The 19,201-nt window shown below is 44.2% G+C and overlaps 1 protein-coding gene across 2 annotated transcripts in view; it reads right to left on the bottom strand.

The window, feature by feature from the left end:
• MCTP1 (multiple C2 and transmembrane domain containing 1) overlaps positions 1-16,871 on the bottom strand; it is a 292,805-nt gene extending 275,934 nt beyond the window's left edge. For both annotated transcript variants that reach the window (XM_052778226.1, XM_052778227.1), the window contains exon 1: positions 16,134-16,871. In XM_052778226.1, coding sequence (XP_052634186.1) covers positions 16,134-16,718 — 585 coding nt within the window. In that variant the 5' untranslated portion in view covers positions 16,719-16,871. The remainder of the gene's footprint in view (positions 1-16,133) is intronic.
• Between the last annotated feature and the right edge of the window lie 2,330 nt (positions 16,872-19,201).

Here is a 19,201-nt window from a genome sequence, read left to right as displayed (position 1 = left end):
GGAGACCCTGGCCCAGGCAGAGACACTTACTCATAGAGCGTGCGTAGTAAGAATAAAGATTGTGTAATCATATGCAAATTACTAACCAATAGGTATCAGAGGGAAGTCTGTGGAAAGCTACCAACTGATAACGATGTATATAAAAGGAACTCCGGAGAATACCGAGGTGTGCTAGCTTTGTGGAGTTACCACCTAGCACCCAAACTTGTGCAATCTTGTAATAAACAATATCTTGTCTCTGTGTGTGAGACTGGCTCATTGCATACCGGGTACCGAAACCCACTTTTGGGGCACCACTTTTGGTGACCCAGGGTGGGCCTCGCTGAGAAGCCTTGCCCGGATCAACTTGCTGCAATCAGCAAGGAGAAGCGGACCGCTCAGACTCCAGTGCGCACCAAACCGATTTTCGGGGACTCCGACATCTCCTCTCCCTGCTGGGCGGTAAGCAACACAAACGTGCAACACTGAAATCGAGATATTGTTGAATAGGGGGTCTGGTTAGAGGGGTAATTTGTAATTTGATATTTTGTATTTGGTTAATGACAGGAGACATCCCTTGTTTTATATTTGGTTTGGTATCTGTTGTGTAACGTTACACTTGTTTGGATTTTTAATATCTCTGCATAAGTCGTTCCCTTACAAGGACCACAGCAGGAGATTAAGATATACAAGTAGGCACCTAATATACAGTTTCTTAAGAAACAATATGGGATCTGGCCCCTCTACCAAGATACCCCCTTGTTCTCCCTGGGATGCATCCTAAAACATTGGGATAAGTTTGCAGGAAATCCCCTAACAAAAGGAAAACAGAAACAATATTGTAATCAATGGTGGCCTATGTATAAATTAGATGATCAAGAGGTGTGGCCTGAAAATGGATCCACAATTTATAATACTATACTACAATTAATGTTGCTTTGTAGAAAGATGGATAAATGGGATGAGGTTCTGTATGTTGATATATTTTTCTCTTTACGAAATAATTGTGAAGTCTGAAAGAAGTGTCATTTGATGAATAATGATGCTAACGGCATGTATGTGTTAGCTGATAATGGACAGAAAAAGCAAAGGTGTTGTTCTGCATGTGATATAGGGAAAGGATGTATTAGGAAGAGTGAAGAAAAAGAGGATGTTCAAATGTTGGTGGCAAAACCCAGTGAAAGAGAGCAGGATCTTGAAAGCGAGAGTGATAGCAGTAGCATTGAAATAAAAAAAAAGAAAAGTAGTATTATATCCAGGGATCAGATACCTTTAGCCAGATCCTGGGGAGAACCCGATCCCAACAACAGCGAGTTATTCAAGCTCCTCTGTGTCAAGCAGTAGGACCAGAAGGGTTACCTGTGTTTGTACGTGTCCCATTTACTACCTCAGATTTATTAAAGTGGAAGGAGTCAGTAGGGTCATATCAGGATGATCCTGAAAAAATGCATAGGTTGGGACAAACTATTGTAATGAATCATAATGCCACATGGGGACATATGCAGACATTGTTAAATACCCTATTTAATCCAGAAGAGAAAAGGTTAGTATTAGAGAAATCTAAGGAAGAAAATGAAAGGCAAAATGTGAAGGACGATCTCCTGCTAAATTCATGTCAAAAATGGGCCCCAGCTGGGATCCCAATACTATTACAGGAAGGATAATGATTAAACAATATCAACAATTGATTCTCTATGGGATACAGCATGGACTCCTTCCAATTTAATAAATCTGAGGTGATAAATGGGACATGTACAAACACATTCTAAATTGTATGGGGTACAACAAGGGATAGATGAAAATACCTCAGCATTCTATGAGAGATTGTGTGAAAGAGCTCGGAAATAGACAGAAGAAGAAAATAGCAAGATGAGGTTTAATATGCTGTTTATCAGGCAATCAGCCCCCGACATCCAAAAGAAGTTACTGAAGGTTGATGGGCCTGAGGGAATGTCAATTTCACAATTAATACAGATAGCATACAAAGTGTATAATAATAGGAAAGAGGGAGAAAAGAGAGGCAAAAAGAAAAACAAAAAGATAGGAAACCACAGGCTGCTTTACCAGCTGTTGCTATAGCGGGTGCTTTGTGTCGGGGGAGAGGGCAAGGAAGAGGAGGAAACTTTAGAGGAAACATGACTCGAGGAAGAGACAGAAGTTGTGGTGCCTGTATTACAGATAACCAGATTAGACCAAATCAGTGTACTTACTGTAAAAGAGAACATGAGAAAAAAGCATCCCCAAAATTGGGAGGACAGAGGACACCACTACCTACAAAGGGGAGTCAGGAACCTGAAGCCGATTTATTGCTGATGGGAAAGTATGATTCTGAATGAAGGGGACTGGGGGTGAATTTAACAATCTCCCCAGCAGATCCCCTAGTTCCAGTACAGATGGGGAATGAGACTGTAAAATTCTTAGTAGATACAGGAGCAACGTATTCCGTAGTAACTAGTTGTAGGGGACCTTTGAGTAAATTTTATATGCCAGTTGTTGGGGCCATGGGAAAGCGACAGGTAGAGCCTTTTTTACAGCCAATGGAATGTAAAATTGGAAATAAAGTATTAACACATGAGTTTATATGCCAGAATGCCCCATACCTCCTTTAGGTTGAGATTTATTGAACAAGTTGGGAGCACAAATAGCCTCTTCTGGAAATACTGTCCAAATGGATATCCCACAAGATAACGCATGGAAGGCCCAGCTTTGTTCATTACAGGAGAAAAACAACAAGGAAACACAAATACCCGACAACGTATTGAATGCTGTAATCCTGTTAGTATGCGCCACCAAGGTACCTGGGAAAGCAAAGAATGCAGAGCCCATGAGAGTGAAATTGAAACCTAATGCCAAGTCGGTAAGAAAGGAACAGTACCCCATGAAGTTAGAAGCAAGGTTTGGGTTAGAGAGTTTAATAAACCATTTCCTGCAGTATGGACTTTTACAGGCATGCCAGTCTGAATTTAACACTCCAATATTACCAGTAAAGAAGCCGTGGTCCCAGGAATACCGATTAGTGCAAGACCTAGGGGCAATAAATCAAATTGTGCTTGATGTCCACCCAGTGGTACCAAATCCCTACACTTTGTTACCTGCTGTTCTGGAAAATAACATTTATTTCACAGTATTGGATTTAAAGGATGCCTTCTTTTGCATTCCACTAGAAGCTGAGAGTCAAAAGTTGTTTGCTTTTGAATGGGAGAGCCCACCCACAGGACGAAAAGTGCAATTCTGCTGGACAGTACTACCACAAAGATTCAAGAACAGCCCTACTTTGTTTGGTAACGTACTGGCCAAAGAATTAGGACAGTGGCAAGGTAAGAACCCTTCTGTCACTCTTTTACAATATGTAGATGATACACTTCTGGGAACAGAAACTGAAGAGCCGTGCAGGGAGGTGACCATAAATTTGATGAACTTTTTGGGATTAGGTGGATATTGAGTATCTCAGAAAAAGGCACAAGTAGCACAGAGGGTTGTTACCTATCTTGGATCTGAAATATCAAAAGGAGAGAGAAAACTGGGGACTGAGCATAAAGAAGCGATATGTCAGTTTGCCCCACCTCAGTCCAAAAGAGAACTAAGAGGATTCTTAGGATAGCAGGACGGTGTAGACTGTGGATACCCAATTTTGGGTCAATGGCTAAGCCTCTATATGCAGCCATAAAAGGACCAGGAGAAGTCCTAGAGTGGACTTTGCAGTGTTGAAAGGGTTTTGATGACATTAAGCAGGCCCTGATGAAAGCTCCTGCTTTAGGATTACCACCTCTTACTAAACCCTTTGCATTATATGTACACAAGAGATTACACATAGCCTTGGGAGTTTTGACCCAAATGTTGGGAGATTTGAGAAGACCAGTGGCATATTTTTCTAAACAAAGAGACAAAGTAAGCAAGGGGTGGTCAACGTGTCTCCCAGCTGTAGCTGCAACTGTATTGTTGATTCAAGAAGCTCAGAAATTGACTGTGGGACAATCAATTACTGTGTTTGTTCTGCATGCAGTAGTTGCAGTATTAGAGCAAAGAAGACATCATTGGTTATCCCCAAGCAGGGCAGAACAAGATGACATAATCATGAAAAAGTCTTCCTCCTTGAACCCAGCCACACTGGTGACTATTACTGGTGATAAGAATGTGGTACATGATTGCATTCAATCTATTGAACAAGTGTATTCCAGTCAACCAGATTTGAAGGACAGCCCCCCTGGAAAATCCAGACTGGGCCTTATTTACGGATGATAGTAGTTTTGTTTCAAAAGGAGAATGAAAGGCCAGATATGCAGTAGTGACTCTGAATGAAGAAAATGAGTCTTGGCCTCCTCTTATAAACACTTCTGCACAAGAAGCTGAATTGATTGCTCTTACCAGAGCCTTAGAGTTATCACAAGGGAAACTAGTGAATATTTATACCAATTCTAAATATGCTTTTGGAGTTATGCGTGCTCATGGAGCCATATGGAAAGAACGGGGACTTTTATCATCCCAAGGAACTCCTGTGAATAACAGGGCAGAAATCTTAAAGTTACTAACAGCAGTCGCTATGCCAAAAGAAGTTGCTGTAATACATTGCAAAGCTCATCAATTTGGATAGACAGATGTAATTAGGGGTAATTGAAAAGTTGATGAAACTGCAAAAAGAGTATCCTTTAATCAAGTAATGGGCGCATTGGTATTGGAAACAATAATAAAATTGGAAGTTCCAAACTATAATGAAAAAGAAAATGAGTTAGCCAAACTTTTAGACTGTGAAAAAACTAAGGATGGATGGTGGGTTACCCCAAATGGACAATGCATAGATAATGCTCCAATTAAGAGAGAATTATTGGAAAGGACTCATAAAAGTACAAATATGGGAGCTGATGCACTGGTTTTAAGTGTTAAAAGATATGCAATAGGACCCAGAATGCAACAGTATGCTGAAGGACTTGTTAAACGGTGCCAAGTTTGTTGCAAGAATAATCCAAAAATAGAAAAGAAGCCTCCACCTGGAGAGGTAAAGCAAGGGTATCTCCCTGGCGAACACAGGCAAATTGATTTTTCTGAGTTACAAAAAAGTAGAGGATATAAGTACCTTTTGGTATTAGTGGATACCTTTTCAGGGTGGCCCGAAGCCTTCCCATGTCATACCAACAAAGCCAGAGAAGTAATAAAGATATTATTGAGGGAAATAACTCCTAGGTTTGGAATTCCAAAAGGAATCTCCTCAGATAAAGGCCCCCATTTTATTGCTGAAGTAGTGAAAGAAGTTTCTAAATTCTTACAAATAAAATGGAAATTACATACCCCATGGAAGCCACAATCCAGTGAGAAAAGTAGAAAGAATGAATCAGACCCTAAAAAGACAAACTGCTAAATTGTGTCAAGACACTCATTCTGAGTGGGTAGATATGCTGCTGTTAGCCTAAATGCGAATCTGAATTACACCTAGAACTAAAAAAAATTAAGTCCCTTTGAAACACTGTATGGGAAACCATATTCCATAAATCTAACAGGAAACGATGGGCAGATACATATAACAGGAGATCAGATACTCTGAATATCTTTTGTCAGTGGCAAAGACTCTTTCCTCCCCATATAGGTACGTACAAACAACAGCTCCAGTGCCATTAGACACGCCAGTACACTTCTTCCAACCTGGGGATCAAGTGTATCTCCAGACGCAGAGAGATAAACCATTAAATGAGAAGTGGCAAGGACCATATATTGTACTGTTGGTAACAAATACCACCATCAAAGTAAACGGAATAGATTCCTGGATTCACTACACTCGAGTCAAAAGGGCTCCAGGAGAGAAGTACACTTCCGAAGAAATACAGCCACGGAAACAAAGGATCTCCAAAGCCTCATGAATTTCATCTGTAACAGTACAAAATCTTATTCCAACTCAAAGTGTATTCAAGGATACCTATCTTTATTTTGTGTATCATTAATTGCTTTAATTCCATTGATTTGGTATTTTTTAAAATATGTATCTACTTCTAAGAATCATCCTATTTCAATTTTGTATTGTAGGCTTAAAAGCTCAGTGGAAATGAGGAAACCTATGGAAACAGAAAGTGTACTGTGTTCTCATACAGAAGACAGACAAGATAGCCAACAAATCTAATCATTGGGTTTGTACTCATTTCCCTGAGCATGGACATAAAGGAGTTTTGTTAATCAGAATATGTATTCCAGCAAACGTGTCATGGCAAAATTTGTGGATTGATACTAATATTGACCCTAGAGATATAGGACAAGAATGGGAAATTGATACTCCGACTCCTCCAGAAAGATACTGAGTTTGTAACCAAAGGTGTAATCCACCTAAAGGAATCAAATGATTTGATTGTTTGATTAACGCAGCATTTCTAAGACATTATTCAGGATGTAATAAAATCATATCAGTAGGACACCAATGGTAAAAGCATGGAACAGATCCTGGCCAGTCCTGAAGGGAACTGGATGGTACTAGATTTGCAGGAACAGAGCAAGAAAAATATTACCTCCAAATTGGTCTGGAATTTGTGCCTTGGGAGCAGTGGTTACAAATGTTAAAATCATAGATAAATTAACAGGGAAAGATCAAATTTGGCTACGATCATTTATGAAAAGACAAAAACGGACAACAAACCCCTTAATAGAAAGACCTACAGCTTTTCACTCTTTTGCTAGATGGTTTTTACCATGGCTAGGGGTGAGTGAATTGGAAAAAGCAATAGTAAACACATCCGCTGTGCTTGAACTTCCTGAAAATAGAACGGCAGATGCTATCACTGCTCTTCAGAAAGAAGTCTCTCAATTGGCAAAAATAGCTATACAGGATAGAATGGCACTTGATATGTTATTAGATCTAAAGGAGGAGTCTGCATAGTAATAAATACCAGTTGCTGTGTATATGTAGATCAAAGCAGAATTTCCACTGATCTAGATGAAATTTGGAAACAGACTAAGATATTAAATGAAATTCAAAAAGATGACACACCCTGGGGATTTGAAGAGGCATGGAAATGGTTAACTTCCTGGTTTCCTGACCTGAGCTTTTGGATCAAAAGGTTAATACCTATAATCATAATGATACTGCTTGCCTTTATATGCAGAGATGTTGTGTTACAATGTACCTTTAAATGTTGTTCAACTTTAAGAAAACATGTATATGAAAAGATTATATGAGACTTAAATAGGAAGCATGAGGCTCCCTATGTAAGTCTTTAAAGGGGGGAACTGTTATCTAAGCAAGTAGAGGGTTAAAAATTGAAGAATCTAGTGAAGTTAGATGTTGCACATACTAAGAAAACCAAATAAGTACTCAATGTCTAGGATCAGGATGACCATCCTTGAGGTTGATAGAAGTGACAAGTTAGAGAACTTCTAATCAGGAGCTGGCTATCCTTGAAGAAGGAACATCCTGGAAAATACATCAACCATACGTATTCTGTTTATCATGTTTATACTTAATTTTGTATAGTTAGCTAAACTGCGTCCTTAAGCAAACTACCCTCATTATAATACTAAAAATCACACACTCAGTGGGCAGGAGACCCTGGCCCAGGCAGAGACACTTACTCATAGAGCGTGCGTAGTAAGAATAAAGATTGTGTAATCATATGCAAATTACTAACCAATAGGTATCAGAGGGAAGTCTGTGGAAAGCTACCAACTGATAACGATGTATATAAAAGGAACTCCGGAGAATACCGAGGTGTGCTAGCTTTGTGGAGTTACCACCTAGCACCCAAACTTGTGCAATCTTGTAATAAACAATATCTCGTCTCTGTGTGTGAGACTGGCTCATTGCATACCGGGTGCCAAAACCCACTTTTGGGACAACAGTTTGTCATCAGTTCACCATTACAGAAATAAATGGAACATACATGGCTATTTCCCTGAGCAGAACACAAACTCTACATAAAACAAACTCCATACTGAACTAAAGGTAATCTAATTTGTAGTTTTGATTAGGTCTACACTGAAAAAGTTTGAAGGAATTCTGGCTTCTTTTACAAAGGAAGAGGAAAACATTTCTTTTTTAAACTTAACAGTTTCAGGTCTTACATTATAGTTACCTTGTTAAAATTCCCTGCAAGACAGCAGTTACAATACCTGAGATCTAGGATTGGTAGATAGTAAGATCAGAGAGGAAAAGCCAGATTCAGTCTTCAGATCAATGCAGTGTTCTCAGTCATCTTGCCAAAGACCAGCAATTCACAGAAGAAAAAAAAAAAAAGGTGACACTTGGGTCTATTAGTATGTTAGCACTACATCACAAGACAAAACAATTAAATTAGAACTACCTACAGAGCTGGGTGCTGAATGACATACTGGCAGTTTTAAAGCTGTTTTAGTCATATTTTTTAAAACACTAAAAAGTATTTCTGTTTAAAACAATATAGTAACTGACGATAAGTCTTACTGGTATGCCTAATAATTTTCTGCACCCAACATTTCAACATGAGGGAAAGAACATTTTTCAGCATTTCTTGGAAAAAGATTTAATGCTATAATTATGTTTAGGTGTCTGCCTTTTTACATTTAAAAAGTTTGACACAATTCAGTACCTTATGAAACACACACGTGAAGTACACTGAAGTAACAGTTTTGACACAGTCACTTAAAATCCAGCTAGAATCCCTACACTGAAAGTTGAATCACTTCACAGCAGTAGAAAATAAGACTTCATTCGGTAGAAAATAAGCATTTTTTGTTGTTGTTCCTTCAGTGCAAGGACTGTTGCAATTCCCTTCTGTAAGAGAGGGCTTGTAACTCCCTGAAACAAAGATTGAGAGAAGCAGCCTGAGGGAAGCATGAACGATGGTGAGAGACAAAACTTGGTAAAGATAAGGGGGGGTAGGAGGCGGGGGCCCTCCGAGCCTTTCCAAGGAAAGTCTCAAACACTCACAAGTACCCTGAAGGGACTAATGCAGGCCTGGTGCTCAAAGAACTGATAAGGCTGACACTTGACCCATGCGGGAGGAACAGCAAAGGATGCGGCTGGGGGAGGAAGCCCTGTGGAGACAGGACGGTTCTGCCATGGTGCAACTTGCGAAGCTTGTTAACCCTCTGTTTTCGGGGACATCGTGTCCTGTAAGTGACCTTTGCCTCATTACCCGCAAAATGCATATTAAAGTTGACACCCCTGCATATGCTAATGAAGATTACAGAGATCACGCTAAACACATATGACTACAGCACCCCTCTCTCAACCCAAATCATGCTACACGTCACCTGGGGGAAGGGGGGGAGACCTGAAACGAAGCTGCCACCATAGCAGGAGGGCGGGTCGCACTGTGGGGAAGATTGGTGGTGCCACTGAAAAGAGAAAAAGGAAAAGGAAAGTGTGTGGAATTCCGCAGAACAGCAATCTTACCAACCAGAAACCCGCCAGTTGGCTGGACCAACGCTGGAACCAGGACCCGTGATCTCTTTGTATCTCTCTCCCTCCTCTCCTCTTTCTCTTTTCTTTTAGAGTTTTTAAGTAACGCAAGGCATACCTTACTGCCTGCCATAATTTGTTATATACCTAACCAATTATCAGAGAAAGCTGGTTTAAGACATGTATTAATCACTGTGGGAATCTAATAAATGTTTGTATACGGACCTTGAGAGTTGTCTCACCTTAGTCCACGTCACTGGGGATTTACGAATCTGAGTCACTCACCCTCCTCTTCTAAGTGGGTCGTGCCACTATCCACCAACCATCTATTATTCTCAATATAATTATTTTACTATGAACACCTTTACATATAAGCAGTAAAGACAGGGGAAAAAAAAAAAGAGAAAGTGGAGCTTAAATGAGGTCATGGATAAACAGTAAATCAACAGCTGCTACTAGTTCACTTTAAAATATCTAAGTATTTCACATGAGGATAAACACAAACTGGCCAATTCTGAAAAATTATACAACTCACTTTGAAAACTCTGGAGAGATTCTTTAGTTAATTAAGCAGAGGCTATTCAAGGTATAATTAAATACCATTCTGTTGTGCCATCTCTTGATTTTCACATCAGTGATACACACACACTGTATTAACATACTGTAAGTTGACAGACTGGTCAGAGTCTGACAGAGCATACGAAACAGATTAATGCATCTCAAGCTGCTGAAAGATAAACCTTTTATCAGAAATTAATACAATGACAGAATAGGGCAGTGCAGAACACCCCGTGACAAAATCAGATGTCTAATTAAACTCTTGGAGAAACAAACAGCCTTGAGAGACTGGAACAGCTTTCTTAAAAAGAAATGAACATTAGCAACAGCTTTTTACTCCTGCTTGCTATTTCTATATCTATGTAATTCCTATTAACGAGCTCCAGGCTCTTCTGACCCAGCCTAAACATTTACTCATCTACTTATTCCCTATGTGCCAGTGGCCAGATCCCCAAAAGAAAGCTTTCTCCTGTTTTCTAAAATTTTGCACTTTTATTCTCAGAACACTGCTGCCCTCAAATCATGCTCCAAATACCTATGCAAATTACCTCCCTCCAACTATTCTTGGTTTGTACTGGCATTATCTCAGGAAAAGGTAATCCTTGACAGTCAGAAGTGTTCGAGTTTCCTCACCACCTTCACCTTTCCCAGTGCAGTTTCTTAGAAATCTGAAGTAGCAATTAAGATTCTCTTAGGTGACATTACCTGTGTAGCTTTTCACTGACATTTTCTGCCTTTTCTTGTGTCTTTATTTTGTTCTTTTGCCTTCATTGGCTGGATCAATTACTGAAACATGACCTGTGACATATGCCAATTAGAACAAACAAGCCAAATTTTTCCCTTGTGTAACTTCACCGACTCCAGTGGCTCTAAGCCAGATATAGATTTATTCTGCTATAGGCAGAAAAACGTGCATGGTATGCCAGTCAGGTTTGCATTGGCTCTGCATCCCCCTCCACACCAAATTCAAAATTCTCCTCTCTTCAGGCTTCTTCACAGCTCTACCTCTGCTCCTATTTCATAGAATCATAGAATCATAGAATCATTTCGGTTGGAAAAGACCTTCAAGATCATCGAGCCCAACCATTAACCATGCCCCCTAAACCATGCCCTGGAGTACCCTGTCCACTCGCTTTTTTAATACCTCCAGGGATGGTGAATCAACCACTTCCCTGGGCAGCCCATTCCAATGTTTGACAACCCTCTCAGTAAAAAAATTTTTCCTAATATCTAACCTAAATCTACTCTTCCCTTTCTCCTTCCCAGACATCTCCATACAACACCATGCTCCTTGCCCTGAAAGTACAGTCTCTCTTCGTACAATCCAGCTCACTGAACTCCCCTTCTTCTGCAAATCCCTCTCATGTGCCACACACCTCACTCTCTCACACCAGCTTTATTGAGCAATACTTATATACCATTGAGAGAATGGGAGACCCTATATCTGGATACATATCTCCAGTTTTTCTCATTGTCTCATCTCTCTCTTGCATTGTGCTGTGTCATATAATCTAGATCATTGCTATCCAGTCTCTGACCCTGAAGACCACAAATGTAGGTTTGAAGGATGCTTATTAATTAAGCAAATAGTTCTGTGTGCAGCAAACCTAATGAAGCTTCATTTCCTATGGCTATGCACCTAGAGGTTGGTCAGCAGCCCTGGCCTTCCCCCCCTCCCGCCCCCAGTAACCCCAGAGCCTTCCCACATAACCTCAAAACTGGAGACAGATGGGGACAGAAGCAGTTAAGAACTTATCCACTCTTTCAGCTTAATGGATCAACCTCGACATATTTTAAAAAGTCACAAAGTTTGTTGCTACCAAATTATCTTGCAAGAAAACCCAAGGGGGAAACATGCCCACAAGAGTTCTCACTGTGGCAGCCTGACTGCAGCCTGGACCCCCTCTCCCTAAGCGCTTCTTCACATCTGCTGTTGATTCAAGATGACATATGCCCACAGCCACATCCTCCGATTAAGATGATGAAACATTTGTAGGTTCTTTATTATTGCAAATCTTAAGAAACAGCAACATTTCCACACTCCTGGTTTTCACTACATTTTCATTACGGCAAACTGCAAGTGGCGTAAAGCTTCTCATACAAAGCCACATCTGACATTCAGGAGAAAGGCCACGCTGGCACAGGCACTGCGGGATAATTCCAAGCTCCCGCTGGCAAGGAGATACAAATTATAAGGGGCAAGTGGAAAAACCCTTGCCACACTGCCTTGGGGCATGGTAGCACGCTCAGCCACCGGAGGTCCCATGGAGCACCAGAAGCCCCGGAGGGCTGTTGTCATCTCCTGCCCATGAAACACTCCAAGGGGCTTCCATCACCCTCAGCTCGCTCCCTCGAGGGTGCGGCACACCTCCAGCAGCTCTCAGCTATATGAAGGTGACTGGATGCCCTGTCTAGGGGTAGGAAAAGTTTGGCCAAGCAAACCCGCCTTTGGAAGCTGGAAGACAGATGATGTTTAATTCCACACGTATTTATTTCTTTGTCCTAACAAACCATATTTACACTTTGGCTACCCTTTAGAAGGAACCTAAGCTTCTTGCCAACAAACACAATAGTTATCATGCCCTTCTCTCCCCAAAACTATTCAAGGACAGCTTTGAGAAGTATTCAGTCTTCAGGGGAGAACTAGATCAGTATTTAGTGCTCAAATGTAATGGTTATCCTTTGCATAAGACTCTACTGTTAGGTGTGCACCTTTACTCGAACCAGGATACTAACCCTATTCACTACAACAGAAGCTTTATTCAATGCTGAGAAAACTAGGCCTCTGCTAGATTGTCCATGTCCAATGCAGTATCACTATGCCACATTTTAATTAGCTCGAATTATTTTTAAATGGTTTGACTATGCCAAAAAGTACATTCCAAGATTAAACCCACACAGAGTACAGAAACTTACTTTGTAAGTCTTCCCATCCACCACACCAACTTGTGTTCCTTTTCACTGATGATAACTGCATTATTTCAGCTTAAAAGCATGTCCTGGTTTCAGCTGGGATAGAGTTAACTGTCTTCCTAGTAGCTGGTACAGTGCTGTGTTTTGAGTTCAGTATGTGAAGAATGTTGATAACACTGATGTTTTCAGTTGTTGCTCAGTAGTGTTTAGACTAATGTCAAGGATTTTTCAGCTTCTCATGCCCAGCCAGCGAGAAAGCTGGAGGGGCACAAGAAGTTGGCACAGGACACAGCCAGGGCACCTGACCCAAACTGGCCAACGGTGTATTCCATACCATGTGACGTCCCATCTAGTATAGGAACAGGGAAGTGGGGGGCAGGGATTCGCCACCCGGGGACTGGCTGGGTGTCGGTCGGCGGGTGGTGAGCAATTGCACTGCGCATCATTTGTACATTCCAATCCTTTCATTATTGCTGTTGTCATTTTATTGGTGTTATCATTATCATTATTAGTTTCTTCTTTTTCTGTTCTATTAAACCGTTCTTATCTCAACCCACGGGTTTTGCTTCTTTTCCTGATTTTCTCCCCCATCCCACTGGGTGGGGGGGGAGTGAGTGAGCGGCTGCGTGGTGTTTAGTTGCTGGCTGGGGTTAAACCACGACAAAGCACAAGAAATTTGACTTCTCATGGGATTTTATTTTTCCCCCATCATCTCCCTTAAAATATCTAGTAGGTTTTTTTGTGTACAGATTTGCTAAAAAATTCAGCAGTCTTGATCGAAAAGAGGCAGTAGCATTTGCTTGCCCCTGTATTTCAATCACATTTTAAATAAATTTTAAAGCAAGTTGTAACTCTAGTATTGTTTTACTTTTAGATGATTTAATCTCATTTTTGTGATTCTGTTAGTTACTAGATTTTTTCTGATCTTTGGCCATGTAAAGCTGCTGGGCAATAAAAATCCACATACCTCTGAAAGTCTGTGTTGCTGTAAGTAAAACTTGGATTTGAAAAATGTAAGTTATTCCAAACTCATGTTACCAGACTTCTAATCCCAAATCCTCAGAGGGGCGTAAATGCTGAAGTTAGGCAGGGACCTTACCGCTCTAGGGGTGCAACATGTAAGCGTACAAGACTCAACTCATAGAGTGTCTTGAATTGGAAACTCCAGCCGCTCACAGTGGAAGGTGCTTGCTCTGTAACAGACCGCTGAGGAGTACCAGACACAACCAAAGACAGTCCACCAGTGCTCTATAGTCCGAGTCTCATTTCCCCAACTACCCCATAGCTCAATGAAGCTGGTGAATTAAATCAGATGTAATAATCTGAGTAAGATTATGCCTCTACAGATGAGAAGAGCAGAGGATGTGCTGATTATGGAATAGGAGAAGAGCCGTTTCAAATCATCCCTCCGACACAAACATCGTGATCAGCAGCTCTGCGAACTCCACCAACACGCAAGGGACATAACAAGCTGTATTTAATATCAAACCCAGCAGGTTTGGTATGCAGGCACAGCCCAAGTTAATACTAGAAAATGCTTGGAGGAATTGGCTATAATCCTGCTAATTAAAGACAAGTGTTAGAAAGCACGGGTACCACTTTGTTTTGATTAGCAGTATTCTTTCCAAATGTTATGACCATACCTTGTTCAAAACAAGAGTAATGCCCTCAGAACTAAATAACAATTGACACATTTTGTAAATAAATGTGCTGTTTCTTTGCTGAACACAACAGCAGAACAGCACTGAAAGTAACGCTGCATTTTCATATTTATTAATTGCTAGATGTAGCAGTCTTTAAAACAGAAGAGTATCTTGTAGTCCCAAACAAGAATACTTAAAATGTGCAATACGTTTTTGTGAGCCAGGGGCGGGGGGAGAAAGGGACTGACTACTGAAGGGAAATGCCCACTTCGTAAACGCCTATCAGAATAATCCCATGCCAAGAAGCAGCGACATAAAACACTTACAAGCAGGATTTATACAAGGGATAACCACACTAGCTTCAAGTCAGCACAGTGTTTATCACCAAAACAACCCTGTGGGACTGGGACACAAACTTAGGTCTAGGTCCCGTGTTTGTAAAGGTGAGGGCTGAACTCTGCAGAGGGACATGAAAGTCCCGCTGACCTGAAGGGATGCTTGCAAGTCGTCGCAGATCCACTACCGCTCTTCGCTAGACCAGGACCACAGGTTCTGTAGCCCTGACAGAAGCCAAGTACATCCACACAGCTTCTTTCTGACAACAAGAGGACGGCGCGTGCCTTTTACTTCAGTTACTCCTTTCTCCCTAATTATGACAGAAGACAATATATAACAGCATGTATTAGTCAACTATTTCTGCAAAAAGTGGATGACTGCTTACAGACACAAACTCCAGAATGACTCATACGTTTTGCACTTTTCTCGCAGGAAATTTATTCCAAGATTCGGCAGCCCCTACCAACACTAGCTTCACCACTTAATTTCAAAACTGACAGTCAGAAGAGCTATGGCTTTGTACACCACCTTCCCCCAGCAACGAGGGAAGAACAACTATTTCATCAGCCTGAACCGACAGCCGCATGTGACAACGCGTGCTATGTTCTGCCAATTAATTATCTACCGCCTACTAAATTTGTACTAGCCGTCGTCGTTCGGGTGTCCTGCAGAAATTAAAAGAAATAATAATTCGGATAACCAGGCAAGGGAAAAAAGTGGAGGTTACCTGAGCAAAAGCCGCGCTGGAAGCGTCAAGGACAGAAACCAGCAGCGCGGGGCTCCCACAGCGACGCGGGGTGGCTCTGGGGAAAGGTGCGAGAGCGAGGGAACCCGCGCTACGGGTACGAAACCCCAGCTTCATTCCTCGGAACACCTTTTCTGGGTATGGTTTATAACAAGGGACGGTCTGAGGGAGGTCGCTCCCGCTCCGGAGTAGGAGCACCCCCCGCTGCTCGGAGCCGACATGGCCCCGCGACACCCGCCTGTCACCACGGCCGCCGCCGCCGCCCCCCCCCCGGGGAGCCGAACCGAGCCGAGCCGAGCCCGGCGGCGGGGGAAGGTGTGCCGGGGCACGGCAGCGGGGCCGTTCTTCCCCTCAGGCGAGGCACGCTTCGCACCAGCGGCCGCGGAACGGGAACGGGAGCGGGGAGAAGAGCGTCGGACCCGGCCGCCTTCCCGCCTGTCGTGTCCCCTCACCTCACCTCCCTTCCCCAGCGGCCGCCCTCCTGCCTCAGCTCCCTTCCCGCCTCCCCGGGGACACCTTCCTTCCCGCCTCGCCTCCCCCGGGCCGCCTTCCCGCTCGCCCGACCCCGCGGGGTGTGGGGTGTGGGGTGTGGGGGGGCGACCCTCACCGCGCTGCCGTCGCCGTCCTCCGCCCGCTGCTCCTTCCTCCTGCCGGCGGTGGGCGAGCCCTGCAGCAGCTGCTCCAGGCAGGCGGTGCTGGGCAGCGAGGAGCTCTTCTGGTGGGACAGGTGCGCCCCGGGCCGGCACCCCTCCTTCCCGCCTTTGGGCCCCTCATCGCCGGCGGCGGGGTCGCCTCGGCGGCCGGGCGGCGGCCCCTTGCCCTGGGGGAGCAGGTGCTCCCGCAGGCGGCGCAGGGCGGAGCCGGAGTCGCCGCCCGGTTCCAGGGGCTCGGCGGCCGAGCAGCAGAGGTTGGGCTGGGAGGACGAGAAGACGCGGTCCAGCACTTGCCTCCGCCGCTTGAACCCGCTCCACTTGGCGCCGGGCGGTAGGACTCCCTTGCCGCTGGCCGCCGGCGGGGCGGGGGGGCCCGCAGTGCGGCGCTCGGCTGCCGCCGGCCCGCCACCGCCGCCGCCGCTCCGGCCCTTGCCCCCCAGCTGCAGGTTCTTCCACAGCCGGGCCTGGAAGGACACCGCCGGCTCAGGCTCGCCGGGCTTCCCCCCCGCGGCCACCCGGGGCTCCTTGCCAGGCTCCATCCTCCTCCTCCTCCTGCTGCTGCTGCGGCGGCGGCGGGAGCAACAGCAGCAGAGCCCAGCGCCGGAGCCCGGCGCCTTCACTCCCGTACGGGGCGGGCCGGAGCGGCGCCCGCCGCCGGCGACGACGACGACGGCGAGCGCGGGGCTCCACCGCGCCGCCCCCCCGCTCAGCGCGGCACGGCCGAGGGAGCCCGGGGCTGGTGCTTGGGACTGGAGCCGCGCCGTGGAAGTTAAAGGAAGGACGAAGCTCCCTGCCCCCCCAGCCCGCTCCCCGGCCTCGCCAGGCGGAAAGTTTGCCGCCGTGAGCCCCCCCCCCCCCCGCCCCGCCGCCACCTCCCACCACCGCCCCGGGCGGTCCCTCGGTGGCCGCGGCGGGGGCGGGCTGCGCGGAGCCGGGCTGCGCAGGGGCGCGGAGCCCGGCGGAAAAGTTAATGGCGGGGCGCGGAGCGGCTGCCGGCGGCTCGCCTTGTGCGTACGTGCGGCGATGCAAGGACACGGCGGGAGTGGGCTTACCCTGTCCCCCCTCCCCACCTGTTTTGGGTTTTTTCTGGGTCGGTTGGTTGGTTTTTCTTTGCATTTGTGAGGGTCGCATCGTGCGGGAGGCAGAGCGGGCATCGGCCCCGGCCCGCGGTGACCTTGTGGAGGTGAGGTTCGGACGGCTCCCTGCGGGCACAGCCAGCGCTGCGGGAAACGCCGGTCTCGGCATCCACCGCCTGTCTGTGGGCAAAGCTGTCCCTGCGGCAGCTGTGGAGGAAAAAGGCATAGCCCGGCCGGGCAGGTTCCTCAAAGTATGCGGGGGTGGGAGAAAAAAACCTCAGCTCATCTGTCACCCTTCTATTTTTTTCTAAAAGAAAAAAAAGAGAGAGAGAGAGAATTGTAAGTAATTACATTGTTCTCTCATCGTGGCATGCTGTAATAGTGGCCCCATCACTGCGCTTTGGGATGCTGGGTACTATCCAAAGTTTCTTTTTTAATTAAAACAATAGCAGCAGGACTATTTGAGGACAGGCTTCCACATTCCTGAAACAGACTGAAGCAAAATAAATATTTCTTGCATACAGTAAACCGTACCTTTATCTGGTGTACTTGTGGGTTTCATTTCAAAAGTCGCTTCTTTACACCATCGAGGATTTGGCCACCTCTGTTCTGGTTCAGCTTTTCCCAAAGGGTTTGCAACCAGGCATTTGACAATCCGACTTCTGCTGAACAGAACAGGGAGAATACAAATTAAAAGTACTGAGATAAAACAGATGCTTTCAAATCACCAGGGTCTGGGGAATTCAATCTACAATAGTTGTGAAAATAGCCAAAATAACCTCTGAACCACTGGAGATTATTTTTGAGAAGCCCTGTCAGATAAGTGACATTTCAAGACCAGAAAAAGCCAAACACAGTCATAGTCAAAAGAAAAAAAAAAATTGACAATAAAAAATCACAGATAAGTCAACCTACTTTGATCCCTGGAAGTGAATACAAATAATCAGTTTCTAGCCACCTAAAAGCAAAAGCATCAGATAGCAAAGCTCAAGTGGATCAAGGCCTGGAGGAAGCTCATGTCTCTCAGTTTCCGAGACGCCATCTTTGAATCGAAGAAATGTGCTGAAACAGAAGCTCTTTAAAAGGTTTACCTTCTTGTAAATAATGGATTTATTCAATGAGCAGGAATCAAAAAAATAAAAGAAAAGATGAATTTGGTTCTTCATCTATACTGGGGGGAGTGACAAAGGCTATCTAAAGAAGTATTTCAATATATGTATCATCTGCCTTGTGTTTTATTCTTTATTTTCCCATTATGGTTGAAACAGCTCTGAAATAAGCAGCTTTTCAGGTAAAGACTAATTTCTGTTAAAGTTATGGAAAAGTGAATGCTCTTTTCACAAAGCCAAGAGGTATAGGAAGAATACAACACTGTATTCAGAAGAACTGCTTACTTGACAAAACACTGAACTACTCTGAAATCTTTAAGTGACAGTTATTTTCAGCAGTGATCACACTTTCCTATCAAAAAAAGGACCAGAAATTTGTTATTTGTACAGATGTATTCACTACGGCAACTAATCTCCTAAGTGCAATACTACAGGGAAGCTCATCCTCTGGGAGGAGTGGACACAAGCCACAGGACTGCAGACTGGTGTTTTCAGTCTGGCCTGTGCTGCATTTACATGAGCCCTGCCTTGAGTGGTCCCAAATAACATGCTGGCAGGCCTCCTGATTCTTCTTCCACAAAAGCCAGCATAAGCTTTCCTTACATTAAAATTGTGTCATTACATCATCGTTTCCAAATCCTTCTAATTCGTGTCCATTTTATCCAACCAGAAAGGTCAAAGTAGCTTAGGCTGTTTAGTTGCAGAAACACTCATTGTCCTGGGGGCGAAGTGGATCTGGGACCAGAAGGCAGTATATGGCCGCACTGTAACAGGCAGAGTGGGATTATTCTAGAATTAATTTAAATCAATTCACTATAAACAGTTTTATAATAAAAT

This window comes from Harpia harpyja, chromosome Z (genome assembly GCF_026419915.1).
Source record: "Harpia harpyja isolate bHarHar1 chromosome Z, bHarHar1 primary haplotype, whole genome shotgun sequence".
NCBI lineage: Eukaryota > Metazoa > Chordata > Aves > Accipitriformes > Accipitridae > Harpia > Harpia harpyja.
The sequence above is the reverse complement of the archived record's forward strand: the minus strand, read 5'-3'. Positions and strand labels throughout refer to the sequence as shown.